General features: G+C 41.1%; 2 protein-coding genes across 2 annotated transcripts in view; one reads left to right on the top strand and one right to left on the bottom strand.

The window, feature by feature from the left end:
* Positions 1-17,026, top strand: part of ssh1a (slingshot protein phosphatase 1a) — a 75,580-nt gene that overhangs the window by 27,427 nt on the left and 31,127 nt on the right. The window contains 1 exon segment of the mRNA XM_072247438.1: positions 10,848-10,948. Within this exon segment, the coding sequence (XP_072103539.1) occupies positions 10,848-10,948 (101 nt within the window).
* LOC140190673 (D-amino-acid oxidase-like) overlaps positions 1-17,026 on the bottom strand; it is a 101,448-nt gene that overhangs the window by 69,684 nt on the left and 14,738 nt on the right. The window lies entirely within an intron of this gene.

Genomic DNA, 17,026 nt, shown 5'->3' with positions numbered 1-17,026 from the left:
TGTGGCTCTGTTGGTAAAAGATGGAATTACATCTTTAGAAAGATGTGACAGAGGGTCAAGGAATATTGAAACTTTGTGGGTGGAGTTAAGAAACTGCAAAGGTGAAAAAACCATAATGGGAATCTTATATAGGCCTCCAAATTGTAGCCAAGATGTGGGGTTGTGATTGCAAAGGAAGCTGGAAAAGGTATGTAATAAGGGTAATGTCACAATCGTAATGGGGAACTTCAGTATGCAAGGGGATTGGGAAAATCAGATTGGTGTCGGATCACGAGAGAAGGAATTTGTTGAATGCCTATGAGATACCTTTTTAGAGCAGCTTGTGCTTCAGCCTACGAGGGGAAAGGCTATCTTAGATTGGGTGTTGTGTAATAACCCAGATCTTATTAAGAAGCTTAATGTAATGGAACCCATAGGAGGCAGTGATCATAATATGATTGAATTCATACTGCAAATTGAGAGGGAGAAGCATAACCCACATGTATCAGTATCGTAATGCAATCAAGGGAATTAAACAGGCATGAGAGGGGAGCTTGCCCAGGTGGATTGGAGGAGGATACTGGTAAGGATGACAGCACAGTAGGGATGGCTGAAGTTTCTGGGAATGGTTCACAAGAATCAGGATAGATATGTCCCACAGAAGAACGTGTTCTCAAATGGCAGGGCTAGGCAATCGTGGCTGACAAGGGAAGTTAAGGACTGCATAAAAGCCCAGGGAAGGGCATATAAGGTAGCAAAAGTGAGTGAGAAGTTGGATGACTGGGAAGCTTTTAAAATCCAACAAAAGGCAACTAGAAAAGCTATAAGAAGGGAAAAGATGAAATATGAGGGCAGACTGGCCAATAATATAAAGCATGTTACCAAAAGCTTTTTCAGTTATATAAAGAGTAAAAGTGGGGTGAGGGCTGATAGTGGACCACTGGAAAATGATGCTGGTGAGGTAGTAATGGCGGAACAAAGAAATGGCAGATGAACTTAATAGGTACTTTACATCTGTCTTCACTGTGGAAGATAGTAGCAGTGTGCCAGAGGTCTGTGAGTGTCAGGGAGCAGGAGTGAGTGCCATTGCTATTACAAAGGAAAAAGTGCTAGGGAAACTCAAAGGTCTTAAGGTGAATAGGTCTCCTGGACCAGATGGACTACATCCCAGAGTCCTGAGAGAGGTTACAAAAGAGATAACGGATGCATTGATCATGATGTTTCAAGAATCATTTGATTCTGGCATGGTCCTGGAGGACTGGAAGATTTCAAATGTTACACCACTCTTTAAGAAGGGAGGAAGGCAAAGAAAGGAAATTATAGGCCAGTTAGCCTAACCTCAGTGGTTGGGAAAGCATTGTAGTGTATTATTAAAGATAAGGTTTTGAGGTACTTGGAGACTGGCAATAAAATAAGTCAAAGTCAGCATGGTTTCTGTAAAGGGAAATCGTGCCTGAAATCTGTTTGAGTTCTTCCAGGAAGTAACAAACAGGGTGGACAAAGGACAGACGGTTCATGTCATTGGATTTTCAGAAGACTTTTGATAAGGTGCCACACATGAGGCTGCTTAACAAGATAAAATCCTGTGGCATTACAGGAGAGATACTGGCATGGGTGGCAGAATAGCTGAGTGGAGGTAGGAGGTATTGAGTGGGAATAAAAGGGGCCTTTCCTGGTTGGCTGCCAGTGACTAGTGGTGTTCCTCAGGGGTAAGTATTGGGACTGCTACTTTTCACATTGTTTGTCAATAATTTGGATAATGGAATTGATGGCTTTGTGGCAATGTTTACAGATGATACAAAGGTAGGTGGAGGGATAGGTAGTGCTGAGGAAGCAATGCAGTTGCAGCAGGACTTAGACAAATTGGCAAAATGGGCAAAAAAGTGGCAGATGGAATACAGTGTTGGGAAATGTATGATAATGCATTTTAGTAAAAGGAACAATAGTGCAGACAATTATCTAATTGGTGAGAAGGTTCAAACATCAGAGGTGCAGAGGGACTTGGGAGTTGTCATGCAAGACTCCCAGAATGTTAAGTTACGGGGTGCATCTGTGGTAAAGAGGGTGTTACATACCCCGTAACTGGGTTGCCAAACCAGCAGAAATGGATTACTCAGTTGGAGTCTGGATTACTAGAACTAAGTAAGTTTTATTAAAGAAACAAGCAACACAGTACTCTAATCAAAAGGATAATAAATGCAACAGTTCAGCAATGATAAACACACATGTACACAGAATTAAGATAACAGGATTAATCAAGCTCTATCGTTGTCTAGGGGTAAATGACCAGTTTCAAAGTGACGCAAAGTTCAGTTCAATTTAGTTCAGTTCAGTTCGCAGTAATCGCGGCCGTGGGAGATGGACAGTGGGGGGGAAGGAGAGAGAGAGCAAAACGAATGAATATTCAAGGTTTCCAGACAGACCTTTGCAGTCAGCTTTCGGGCGAGTCCTTTGTGATGTCATCTGAGGTCACCGACCGTGACCCCTCCGTTTCCAGATACGATCGTTTCCCTGCGCTGAACCTGGCACCCAGGCAAGGGTGGACACACACCAGGTTCCCGCCGATCGTGCCTTTCCACCCTGTGCGTTTATGGCCCGGTACTTCCCACCGACTTGTGAGAGACGCACCGCTTCCAGGGTCTTGTTACCTCGGGTGTCGTGTGTGTCTGCCTTAGCGAACCTGTCCCTTGTTATCCCCCTGCTGGGGTATCGCCTGTCCATCACTTCAAACAGTTCAGGGTTCAAAGGAGGAGCCGCTCTTGACAGCTCCCTCCTTCTGTTACTCTCTCTGCCGTCCCTTCATTACACATCTCCAAATGCTGCTCCATTGTTTTCCTTATCTCTCTCTCTCCTGAAGACAGGTGGCAGACCAACTGCTGATCACACAGGACAGCTAACATCTTATCTATGTGTATTCTTGTCACAAGGGCAAATGCAATGTTGGCATTTATTTCAAGGGGAATAGAATATACAAATAAGGAGATAATGCTGGACGTTAGTAAGTTACTAGTCAGGCTGCCCGTGGAGTATTATCAACAGTTTCGGGCCCCGTATCACAGAGAGGATGTGTTGTCATTGGAGAGTCCAGTGGAAGTTCACAAGGATGTTTCTGGGAATGAAGGGATTAAACATATGAGGAGCATTTGGCAACTTCGGGTCTGTACTCACTGGAACTTAGAAGAATGCAAGGAATCTCATTGAAACGTATCAAATGTTGAAAGGACTAAATAATCAATTTCCCTCGGGATCAATAAAGTATGACTATGACTATAAGATGGATGTGGAGAGGATGTTTCCTATGATGGGGCTATCCAGAACTAAAAATTGAGGAGTGATCCTTTAGAAGAGAGGTGAGGAGGAATTTATTTTAGCCAAAGTGTGGTGAATCTGTGGAATGCTCTGCCACGGATTGCGATGGAGGCCAAGTCCTTGCGTATATTTAAGGCAGAAGTTGATATTTTCCTGATCAGTCAGGGCATCAAAGGATATGGCGAAAAGACAAATGTATGGGGTTGAGTGGGATCTGGGATCTGGGATCACCCAAGATGGAATGGCGGAGCAGACTCGATGGGCTGAATGGCCTGATTCTTCTCCTATGTCTACAAATATTTGTCCATGCGCTCCTACTCACTGTCATCAATCAACCAACAGTTTGTCAGTCAATTTTAATGTGTTCCCATCCATCCATAATAAACTTCTGCCTGTGTAGGGCAATGATAAATTCCTTTCTGAAATCCAAGTGGATAACTTAACTGCTTCTGAAACATAACTGTATTTGAAAAAAAGGTTATATATTTCCAGTCTTAATCATAAAGCTCCATCATAGTTTTATGGGAAGCTGCATTTTTAAAAAGGAATCAAGCAAGAAATTAGTTCAGAGACGAGGGGTATTGGTACTGCTGGATCACAGAAGGAAAATCAATTTTAACATTGGTTCATTGCACTGCAGAGGTATAAACCAGGTAAGTAATTATACATACATAATGGTCATTACGCAGTACTTTATAACAATCCAGCCATTTATTTCTGGAATGCTTCATTAATGACATTTCAGTATATGGTTTGCTGGTATGTAAAATTTTGCCTACATGCAGTTTTGCGTGCATGAAGATGAAAACCTGAATAATTAATTTATACTAACATGCATGAATGGATTTTTGTTGTTAATTACTATGTAATCAGGTGCTGTGCTTGAAATATTTTATGTGTACAGAACAAATGATCTCATTTGTCTATAATTTATTAATTTGATTGTTGACTAGTGAAAATGCATATGTTTTGTTTTCAGTCTTCTGCTGAGCATCTTGTACCATTTACCAATTACATATTCTTCAGCATATAACACAATTATTTGGTTATTAAAAGGAGCCTTGTAGCCATGAACATGAATTTCTTAAATTACAAATTAAATTTTCGGGCTTCCAGCAGGTACAGATATCGATTTTTAACCAGCATTTTGATGACAAATTCTGCAGATGCTGGAAATTCAAGCAACATACATCAAAGTTGCTGGTGAACGCAGCAGGCCAGGCAGCATCTCTAGGAAGAGGTGCAGTCGACGTTTCAGGCCGAGACCCTTCGTCAGGACTAACTGAAGGAAGAGTGAGTAAGGGATTAAAATCGATACCTGTATCTGGCTGGAAGCTCAAAGAGTTTATTCGTCATAAACACTGGGAAAGCACTGGATCCTTTTTCTTAAATTACACTTTTGTCCCATGTACAGCCATCTTGAAATATTTTAGATGAACCTCATCCCTGTGTATTTAATTTACGTCTTCGTGTAATTTATGTATTTCTTCTTCTGGCCACTAGGTGGAGACACAGACACAGATGCTTTCTCATGCAGTGTTTTCCAATATAAATTATGGACCGGTGTGTTTCTGCAAAACCATTCTTGCTATGTGCGCAACTTTCATATAAATTACTTGCACGCGTGAAAACAATATACTTGCAATGTATATAATAAAAGATTAAAAACTGGCAATGGTCAATAATACTTTCAGGTTGGTTTTTGTCTTAATGTTGTAGTAACAATTGCATGTTGAACTCAGCAATGCTGTTTCAAATTGGAGGATATGAGTGAAGTTAACAAAAGTGAAATGTTACCGATGAAGTAAATGAAGACAGAGTATGGTAAATATGGGAAGAAGAAGAAAATGTCATTTATTTATTTTATAGGCCTGAAATGAGAAGAGTAAACTGTTGTCTTTCACATATTCTTTTTGCCTTCTCCTACACCCCTGAGAAAAGTATATCCTATGTAATTAATATCGGCAATGAAAATGGAATTTTAGCCACAGTAAATATTACATTTTGAAACCAAAGAAATATACACAATATTAGGAGGAAGAAGAAATTATTTCTTAACACGTTTACTCCTAATGACCATCCTCCATAAATTTAAAGTGATGAAATAATTCAGTCGTTCCATAACTTTTCAAAATAATTAAGGAGAATGGTGAGTGATATCGTGATATGATCAAGGTAGGTACTATACAGGTCCACAATCCCTTATCCAAAATCCTTGGGGCCAGTTGCATTTCAGAATTCAGAATTTTTTGGATTTTTGAATCCCTCCTTATTGGTTCCGGGACCCCACGCGGATACCAAAAAACACATATGCTCAAGTCCCTTATTTAATCTGTCTCAGTGCGGGTGGACTTTAGGACCCAGTGGAGCTCCAGACCTACGCACATCCTCCCGTATACTTTAAATCATCTCTAGATTACTTATAATACCTAATACAATATAAATGCTATGTAAATAGTTGTTATACTGTATTGTTTAGGGAATAATGACAAAAAAAAATTATTTCAACAAAAACATTAAAACATAAAAATATACAGCTTCAAGTGAACCAAATCAAACACATGGTAAATTACTTATTGGAATAAACGTAGAACGTCACTGTCACTATAAAACTTAAGTAACTTGTCTTTCTGTTTCTTTAAATCATATACAGTGGTAGTTCCGACACCATATTCTTCAGTAAGACGCCGCAGACACACCACGATCAAGCTTCTGCAATAACTCCACTTTCTGCGTTATTGATAATGATAGATGCTTCCTTCTCTTTTTCTCATTGTTACCCATAGGGGTATCTGCAGCTCTTTTTAACATTTTCACAGTGAAATTAAACACGAAGTCAACAGTGAACACAACTGTCACCCTGCCCTCAAGTTTACCTGGTCCATTTCCGACACCTCCCTCCCCTTTCTTGATCTTTCTGTTTCTATCTCTGGAGACAGCTTATCTACTGATGTCTACTATAAGCCTACGGACTCTCACAGCTACCTGGACTATTCCTCTTCCCACCCTGTCTCTTGCAAAAATGCCATCCCCTTCTCGTAATTCCTCCGTCTCCGCCGCATCTGCTCTCAGAATGAGGCTTTTCATTCCAGGATGAAGGAGATGTCCTTTTTTTTAAAGAAAGGGGCTTCCCTTCCTCCACCATCAACTCTGCTCTCAAACGCATCTCTCCCACTTCATGCACATCTGCTCTCACCCCATCCTCCCACCACCCCACTAGGAATAGGGTTCCACTTGTCCTCACCTACCACCCCACCAGCCTCCGGGTCCAACATATAATTCTCTGTAACTTCTGCCACCTCCAACGGGATTCCACCACTAAGCACATCTTTCCCTCCCCCTGCCCCCCCCCCGGCTTTCCGCAGGGATCACTCCCTACGCAACTCCCTTGTCCATTCGTCCTCCCCATCCCTTCCCACCGATCTCCCTCCTGGCACTTATCCTTGTAAGCAGAACAAGTGCTACATATGCCCTTACACTTCCTCTCTCACCACCATTCAGGACCCCAGACAGTCCTTCCAGGTGAGACGACACTTCACTTGGGGTGATATACTGCGTCTGGTGCTCCTGATGCGGCCTTCTGTATATTGGCGTGACCGGACGCAGGCTGGGAGACCGTTTCGCTGAACACCTACGCTCTGTCCGCTAGAGAAAGCAGGATCTGCCAGTGGCCACACATTTTAATTCCACGTCCCATTCCCATTCTGATATGTCTATCCACGGCCTCCTCTACTGTCAAGATGAAGCCACACTCAGGTTGGAGGAACAACACCTTATATTCCGTCTGGGTAGCCTCCAACCTGCCATAGTTGGATGCATCAGCAAGGGAGATGAGGCTGAGTACAGGGCTACGGTAGGAAACTTTGTCACATGGTGTGAGCAGAATTATCTGCAGCTTAATGTGAAAAAGACTAAGGAGCTGGTGGTAGACCTGAGGAGAGCTAAGGTACCAGTGACCCCTGTTTCCCTCCAGGGGGTCAGTGTGGACATGGTGGAGAATTACAAATACCTGGGGATACGAATTGACAATAAACTGGACTGGTCAAAGAACACTGAGGCTGTCTACAAGAAGGGTCAGAGCCGTCTCTATTTCCTGAGGAGACTGAGGTCCTTTAACATCTGCCGGACGATGCTGAGGATGTTCTACGAGTCTGTGTTGGCCAGTGCTATCATGTTTGCTGTTGTGTGCTGGGACAGCAGGCTGAGGGTAGCAGACACCAACAGAATCAACAAACTTATCTGTAAGGCCAGTGATGTTGTGGGGATGGAACTGGACTCTCTCACGGTGGTGTCTGAAAAGAGGATGCTGTCTAAGTTGCATGCCATCTTGGACAATGTCTCCCATCCACTACATAATGTACTGGGTGGGCACAGGAGTACATTCAGCCAGAGACTCATTCCACCCAGATGCAACACAGAGCGTCATAGGAAGTCATTCCTGCCTGTGGCCATCAAACTTTACAACTCCTCCCTTGGAGGGTCAAACACCCTGTACTGATAGGCTGGTCCTGGACTTATTTCATAATTTACTGGCATAATTTACACATTACTATTTAACTATTTATAGTTCTATTACTATTTATTATTTATGGTGCAACTGTAACAAAAACCAATTTCCCCCGGGATCAATAAAGTACGACTATACTATACTAACCTGATGGCATGAACATTGACTTCTCTAACTTCTGTTAATGCCCCACCTCCTCTTCGTACCCCATCCATTATTTATGTATGTTAGAACTATTTTTTTGGAAAAAAGAATGAAAAAAGAACCCCTACTAACTGAAACAAAAAAAACCCTACTAACAGAAAATAAAACGGAAAAAAAACCATTGGGAGCACAACCCCGGAGCTATACGCCATACAAGCTTCCATAAAAGAAAAACGTCAATCCGCCAACTCAAATCCATTTAAACAAGAATCAGAAGGGGACCATCTTAATTAACTCAAATCAAATGATAGTAGCAGGCCAAAGAACCCCACCTTTACTCAAAGTCAAATCGAGGATCAAAAGTTTGACTTCTGATTTTCTCCAAACTAAGACGTAACATCACCTGAGAGAACCATTGTATCAAAGTGGGAGCAGAGGCATCTTTCCATTTCAATAAAATAGCCCTTCTGGCCAATAATGTAACAAATGCAGTTACATGTTGGTCTAATATAGAAATACCATGATTATATTGAGGGATTATACCGAACAAAACTGTCAATTTATTAGGTTGTAAATTAACTTTTAAAGGTTTAGAAATTGTAGAGCAAATAGATTTCCAAAACTGTTTCAATACAGAACACGACCAAAACATATGTGTCAATGCAGCTGTCTCAGTTTTACATCTATCACACTGACTATCAACATTAGGAAATATTTTAGACAGTCTCTCCTTTGTCAAATAGTAATGATGTACAATTTTAAATTGAATTAAAGAGTGACTGGCACAAATCGAAGAAGAGTTAACCAACTTTAAAATTCGCAACCAATCCTCTGTTATCAAGGTCATGTTAAGCGCTCTTTCCCAATCTTGCTTAATCTTAAGTAAAGGATAATTGTACTGTTGTAATAGTAAATTATAAATTTTCCAAATAAAACCTTTCACTAAAGGATTCACTTTTAAAATAATGTCTAACAGGTCAGAATCTTGTATATATGAAAAATTACTTAAATATTCTTGTAAGAAATGTCTGACCTGAAGATGTTGCAAGAAATGTGAGTACAAGAGAGAATATTTAGTTACTAATTTCTCAAAAGACATCAATTGGCCTTCTTGAAACAGATCCATAAAGGAATAGACTCCTTTATTCCTCCAAAGAAAAAAGGGAGGATCACTAAGTGAAGGTTTAAATAAATAATTTCGATAAATTAAGCTAAGAAGGTTAAATTTTTTGAGATTAAAAAAGTTACGAAACTGGTACCAAATTCGTAATGACTGTTTAATCATAGGATATAAATTTAGATTAGAAGTTTTGGCTAGTTGTGCAGGTAAAGAAGCTCCTAATAACGGAAGTTGAGTAAAATTGTTTCACAGCTTTCGATTCCAAATCAACCCAAGGTGGTCATTCATTTTTATTTATTTATTATTATTAATTTTTTTATCTCTATCTCCTTTTTCTCCCTCTGTCCCTCTCACTATACTCCTTGCCCATCCTCTGGGCTTCCCCCTTCCCCCTTTCTTTCTCCCTAGGCCTCCAGTCCCATGATCCTCTAATATCCCTTTTGCCAATCAACTTCCCAGCTCTTGGCTCCATCCCTCCCCCTCCTGTCTTCTATCATTTCGCATCTCCCCCTCCCTCTTTCAAATCTCTTACTATCTCTTCTTTCAGTTATTCCTGCCGAAGGGGCTCGGCCCGAAACATCGACTGTACCTCTTCCTAGAGATGCTGCCCGGCCTGCTGCGTTCACCAGCAATTTTTATGTGTGTTGAATGAACACAAAATATCAGTGAACAGCAAATGCACGTGTAACCAGTACGAGCGCTGAGTCACAGCTGATGTCTGGTGGCCTCTGCTAATGCTGCCACGTCACACCTGAGTGACGTCACCTGTTGGCAAAAAAAACTTCAGATTTGGTTTTCGGAGCTTTTTGGATTTCAGAATTTTGGATAAGGGATTGTGGGCCTGTATTACCATTATAATGCAGTAATGAGTTACATTAATATATGAATTGCAAGTGGCTTTAACAAAGCAATATATTCTTGGAAACTTCACTGTAGTTGAGGTTTTTTCCTGTTGTTTGTAAATAGCTACCATTTGGAAGGAGTTGTTCATACTTGTTAAATATGTTTCCTGTCAAAAAAAAACATTTTAAATGGGTCCAATAAAATCCCTTCCAAATGATGCTTAACAGTTTAATATCAGGATTTTTTGTCTGTAGCTATAAAATTAAGTTTATGATTAATACATTCTGGAAAAGTGTGAGGTGAAATTGCATGTCAATAACCATTGTGGCAACAGCAAGTTTTGTATATTATTCCTGTTAAAAGTTATGAAGGAGTTATGTATTGGATCATGATAGGTGTTAGTAATTGCACTTTAAGCCCAGAGATGATAACATCGGAGTAACTCTTTGGACTTTTTCATTTGATTTGTGTTCGTCTTTAATTGCTTTATTTTGAATCGGCTGTCAGCAGTTTTGGAAGTTTCTTTGGAAGCAACTCCTTGTATAGTCCAGAGCTTTACCCTTTTTATATCACTCTTTTTATTCTAGACAATTTTGTTCCCAATTGCAGGCTAGCTTTTTACTGAACAGTAATGAGTTCTAGGGCACAAAATTTTGTTTTCAGTTTTAAGTAGCTTTGTAATATTAATAACATCAATAGCCCAATTACAAAAAGTAAGATGTATCACAATACTACTGCATTAACAATATGCTGCTTCCTCTATTCAAAAAAATACTATTGCTCCCAATTTTAGGATGACAAACAAAATCTATTTCTGCATGTTGAGAGTTAGCAGCTAGCCCTTTGTTCTGTACACCTTCAGGACTAGATAACTTCAAGAAATGAGTGGTGAAAATTTGTAATGAAATTTTATGCAGTTATCTATTTATTCTTTTTCTTATTCAGTCTCAGTGACAGTTTCTTCACAGTTAAGGGTGCAGCCCTTTTTTTACAGCAGGGCAACAGCACACAGGTGTCACGATGTCACTATCATCATAAATATGCAGGTAAGTTAATCAAGCTCTTAACTCTTCTAAGCCCTATTTTAGTTAAACAAGACAGCTAGTTTATTAAGTTACCAATACTGTGATTTGCCAGAAAAAATATTTTCTTCGTGATGTGTAAATAGTATAGATCTGGTTAAGATATTTAATTTAATTTTCAAATGCTTCGGATCAGATTGCTGAACTTCTAAATTTGCATTTGACTAAAAAGGCAGGAAGTGTACTGAATCTGTGGGAGGAGAATGGAATTTTAGTTTCCTTCAGCTTGATAAAGTTGTGATTCATTTTTGGAGAAGCACTTTGGCAGCATAGAAGTATTAGTATGAATTATTACAAACTTTGGCTAAATAAATGAAAGCTAATATATTATCAAGAACAATGTTACCATGGCACTAGATCCAGGTGAGACAGTTGGCCCTGTAGTTGGATATTAATCTGGTTTAATGTAAAGAATTTGAATTCTATATTCCAGAGCCATGTTGACATTCCCAAGGCAGCAGATCAGTACAGATAATTATAATCTGGTTGTATGAAAATTTATTGAGATATGTTTCTACCAAAGGAGATGTAAGGCGCTCCTTCCCTCTGCTAACCTGCAGGTCACCTCTGGGCCAGGTGTAGCACCTGTGTAGCCCCACCCCCAATCAGTGCCATATAAAGCCATGGGAGCAGGTGGTGGATGGTCATATGAGAAGTGAGTGCATATCACAAGTCATTATGCAACCACTGACACCAAAAAGGCTCTGCCCAGAAGAAGGCAATGACAAACCATTTCTGCAGAAAAGTTTGGCAAGAACAATCATGGTCAAGATCCTGATCGCCCACATTATGCGACATGACACAAAATTGTGATGATATTGAAAATTTGTAAAAAGGAATCAGCTTGCTCACAAACCAAACATTTTTTAACCTGTTCATCAATGTTTTGCAAATTATCAAATACAAATATGTGACTCTTATTTGGTGCAATACTTTTTCTCAGAAATGGTGCAAGGAAACGGGCGAGGCGAGGAAGGTTTGGTATTCATTTTTTGTTGTTATTTGAGGAGGGGGGAAGTATGAGTGTGAGGGAAGCTTGTTGTTCTCAGTGCTGGATGTGGGAGGTCGTGGAGTCTCCCAGCCTCCCGGACGTCCACATCTGCGCCAGGTGCGCCGAGATGCAGCTCCTAAGAGACCGCGTTAGGGAACTGGAGCTGCAGCTCGATGACCTTCGTCTGGTCAGGGAGAGTGAGGAGTTGATAGAGAGGAGTTACAGGCAGGTGGTCACACCGGGGCCACGGGAGGCAGACAAGTGGGTCACGGTTAAGAGGGGGAAGGGGAAGTGTCAGGTACTACAGAGTACCCCGGTGGCTGTGCCCCTTGACAATAAGTACTCCTGTTTGAGTACTGTTGTGGGGGGACAGCTTACCTGGGGGAAGCAACAGTGGCCATGCCTCCAGCATAGAGTCCGGCCATGTAGCTCAGAAGGGTAGGGAAAGGAAGAGGAGGGCAGTAGTAAACAGTAGTAATAGGGGACTCGATAGTTAGGGGGTCAGATAGGCGATTCTGTGGACGCAGTCAGGAGACCCGGGTGGTAGTTTGCCTCCCTGGTGCCAGGGTCCGGGATGTTTCTGATCGCGTCCAAGATATCCTGAAGTGGGAGGGAGAGGAGCCAGAGGTCGTGGAATATACAGGTACCAATGACATAGGTAGGAAAAGGGGAGAGGTCCTGAAAGGAGAATATAGGGAGTTAGGAAGGGAGTTGAGAAAAAGGACTGCAAAGTTGGTAATCTCAGGATTACTGCCTGTGCTACACGACAGTGAGAGTAAGAATGCAATGAGGTGGAGGATAAATGCATGGCTGAGGGACTGGAGCAGGGGGCAGGGATTCAAGTTTTTGGATCATTGGGACCTCTTTTGGCGCGGGTGTGACCTGTACAAAAAGGACGGGTTACACTTGAATCCTAAGGGGAGCAATATCCTGGTAGGGAGTTTTGTGAGGGCTACTGAGGTGACTTTAAACTACAAATCCCATTTCCAGAAAAGTTGGGATATTTTCCAAAATGCAATAAAAACAAAAATCTGTGATATGTTAATTCACGTGAACCTTTATTTAACTGACAAAAGTACAAAGAAAAGATTTTCAATAGTTTTACTGACCAACTTAATTGTATTTTGTAAACATACACAAATTTAGAATTTGATGGCTGCAACACACTCAACAAAAGTTGGGACAGAGTTAAAATAAGATTGAAAAGTGCACAGAATATTCAAGTAACACTGGTTTGGAAGACCCCACATTAAGCAGGCTAATCGGTAGCAGGTGAGGTATCATGACTGGGTATAAAAGTAGCGTCCATCAAAGGCTCAGTCTTTGCAAACAAGGATGGGTCGTGGCTCACCCCTTTGTGCCAAAATTCGTGAGAGAATTGTCAGTTCAAAAGGAACATTTCTCAACGCAAGATTGCAGAGAATTTAGGTCTTTCAACATCTACAGTATATAATATTGTGAAAAGATTCAGAGAATTCAGAGACATCTCAGTGCGTAAAGGGCAAGGTCGGAAACCACTGTTGAATGCACGTGATCTTCGCGCCCTCAGGCGGCACTGCCTAAGAAACCATCATGGTACTGTGACAATTATAGCCACCTGGGCTGGGGAGTACTTTGGAAAGCCATTGTCACTCAACGCAGTCTGTCGCTGCATCCAGAAATGCAACTTGAAACTGTATTACGCAAGGAGGAAGCCATGCATCAACTCTATGCAGAAACGCCGGCGAGTTCTCTGGGCCCGAGCTCATCTCAGATGGACTGAAAGACTGTGGAACCGTGTGCTGTGGTCAGATGAGTCTACATTTCAGCTAGTTTTCGGAAAAAATGGGCGTCGAGTTCTCCGTGCCAAAGATGAAAACGACCATCCAGATTGTTATCAGCGAAAGGCGCAAAAGCCAGCATCTGTGATGGTATGGGGGTGCATCAGTGCCCACGGCATGGGTGAGTTGCATGTATGTGAAGGTACCATTGACTCTGAAGTGTATATTAGGATTTTAGAGAGACATATGTTGCCATCAAGGCGACGTCTCTTCCCGGGACGTCATGCTTATTTCAGCAGGACAATTCCAGACCACATTCTACACGGGCTACAATAGCGTGGCTTTGTAGACACAGAGTACATGTGCTTGACTGGCCTGCTGCCAGTCCAGATCTATCTCCTATTGAAAATGTATGGCGCATCATGAAGAGGAGAATCAGACAATGGAGACCACGGACTGTTGAGCAGCTGAAGTCTTATATCAAGCAAGAATGGACAAAATTTCCAATTGCAAATCTACTACAATTAGTATCCTCAGTTCCAAAACGATTAAAAAGTGTTATTAAAAGGAATGGTGATGTAACACAATGGTAAACATGCCTCTATCCCAACCTTTGTTGAGTGTGTTGCAGGCATCAGATTCGAAATTTGTGTATGTTTACAAAATACAATTAAGTTGGTCAGTAAAACTATTGAAAATCTTTTCTTTGTACTTTTGTCAGTTAAATAAAGGTTCACGTGAATTAACATTTTACTTTTGTTTTTATTGCATTTTGGAAAATATCCCAACTTTTCTGGAAATGGGGTTTGTAGAAAGGTTGGGGGGTGGGAATCAAATTAAAGAGACTAGGAGAGAGGAGGTTAGTTCACAAATAGAGAAAGCTGGTAGACAGTGTGTGAGGGAGGATAGGCAGGGGACAGAGATCAGGAGCACTCAGACCAAAGATGTAGGGGACAAGAAAGAAAAAGATAAGAAAGTTGTTTGCTCCATTAAGGATAAACAGAGAGTAAGAGGTGGAGAGTTTCTTAAATGCACCTATTTTAATGCTAGGAGCATTGTAAGAAAGGTGGATGAGTTTAGAGCATGGATTGATACCTGGAAATATGATGTTGTAGCTATTAGTGAAACGTGGTTGCAGGAGGGGTGTGATTGACAACTAACTATTCCAGGATTTCGTTGCTTCAGATGTGATAGAATAGGAGGAGCAAGAGGGGGAGGTGTTGCATTGCTTGTCAGAGAAAATACGACGGCGGTGCTCTGGCAGGATAGATTAGTGGACTCGTCCAGGGAGGCTATTTGGGTGGAATTGAGGAATAGGAAAGGTGTAGTGACGCTTATAGGGGTGTATTATAGACCACCTAATGGGGACCAAGAACTGGAGGAGCAAATTTGTAAGGAGATGGCAGATATTTGTAGTAAGCACAAAGTTGTGATTGTTGGAGATTTTAATTTTCCACACATAGACTGGGAAGCCCATTCTGTAAAAGGGCAGGATGGTTTGGAGTTTGTCAAATGTGTGCAAGATAGTTTTTTACAGCAATACATAGAGGTAACAACTAGAGAAGGGGCAGTGTTGGATCTCCTGTTAGGGAATGAGATAGGGCAGGTGACGAAGGTATGTGTTGGGGAGCACTTCGGGTCCAGTGATCACAATACCATTAGTTTCAATATAATTATGGAGAAGGATAGGACTGGACCCAGGGTTGAGATTTTTGATTGAAGAAAGGCTAACTTTGAGGAGATGCGAAAGGATTTAGAAGGAGTGGATTGGGACAATTTGTTTTATGGGAAGGATGTAATAGAGAAATGGAGGTCATTTAAAGGTGAAATTTTGAGGGTATAGGATCTTTATGTTCCTGTTAGGTTGAAAGGAAAGGTTACAAGTTTGAGAGAGCCATGGTTTTCAAGGGATATTGGAAACTTGGTTCGGAAAAAGAGAGGGATCTACAATAAATATAGGCAGCTTGGAGTTAATGAGGTGCTCGAGGAATATAAAGAATGTAAAAAGGATCTTAAGAAAGAAATTAGAAAAGCTAAAAGATACGAGGCTGCTTTAGCAAGTAAGGTGAAAATAAATCCGAAGGGTTTCTGCAGTTATATTAATAGCAAAAGGATAGTAAGGGATAAAATTGGTCCTTAGAGAATCAGAGTGGATGGCTATGTGCGGAGCCAAAAGGGATGGGGGAGATTTTGAATAATTTCTTTTCTTCGGTATTCACTAAGGAGAAGGATATTGAATTGTGTAAAGTAAAGGAAACAAGAAGGGTAGTTATGGAAAGTATGACGATTAAAGAAGAGGAAGTACTGGCACTTTTAAGGAATATAAAAGTGGATAAGTCTCCGGGTCCGGACAAGATATTCCCTAGGATCTTAAGGGAAGTTAGTGTGGAAATGGCAGGGGCTCTGACAGAAATATTTCAAATGTCATTAGAAACGGGGATGGTGCCGGAGGATTGGCGTATTGCTCATGTGGTTCCATTGTCTAAAAAGGGTTCTAACAGTAAACCTAGCAATTATCGGCCTGTGAGTTTGACGTCAGTGGTGGGTAAATTGATGGAAAGTATTCATACAGATGGTATATATAATTATCTGGATAGACAGGGTCTGATAAGGAACAGTCAACACGGATTTGTGCGTGGAAGGTCATGTTTGACAAATCTTATTGAATTTTTTGATGAGGTTACTAGGAAAGTTGACGAGGGTAAAGCAGTGGATGTTTGTATGGACTTCAGTAAGGCCTTTGACAAGGTTCCACACAGAAGGTTCAATCGTTAGGTGTTAATATCAAAGTAATAAAATGGATTCAGCAGTGGCTGGATGGGAGACGCCAGAGAGTAGTGGTGCATAACTATGTGTCAGATTGGAGGATGATGTGTAGCGGTGTGCCTCACGGATCTGTACTGCGTCCAATGTTGTTTGTCATATATATTAATGATCTGGATGATGGGGTGGTAAATTGGATTAGTAAGTATGCAGATGATACTAAGATAGGTGGCGTTGTGGATAATGAAGTGGGTTTTCAAAGCTTGCAGAGAGATTTAGGCCAGTTAGAAGAGTGGGCTGAAAGATGGCAGATGGAGTTTAATGCTGAAAAATGTGAGGTGCTACATTTTGTTAGGACTAATCAAAATAGGACATACATGGTAAATGGTAGGACATTGAAGAATGCCGTAGTACAGAGGGATCTAGGAATAATGGTGCATAGTTCCCTGAAGGTGGAATCTCATGTGGATAGGGTGGTGAAGAAAGCTTTTGGTATGCTGGCCTTTATAAATCAGAGCATTGAGTATA

Source organism: Mobula birostris, chromosome 31 (genome assembly GCF_030028105.1).
Source record: "Mobula birostris isolate sMobBir1 chromosome 31, sMobBir1.hap1, whole genome shotgun sequence".
Lineage (NCBI taxonomy): Eukaryota > Metazoa > Chordata > Chondrichthyes > Myliobatiformes > Myliobatidae > Mobula > Mobula birostris.
Note: the sequence above shows the minus strand (reverse complement) of the source record. Positions and strands in the feature narration are given on the sequence as shown.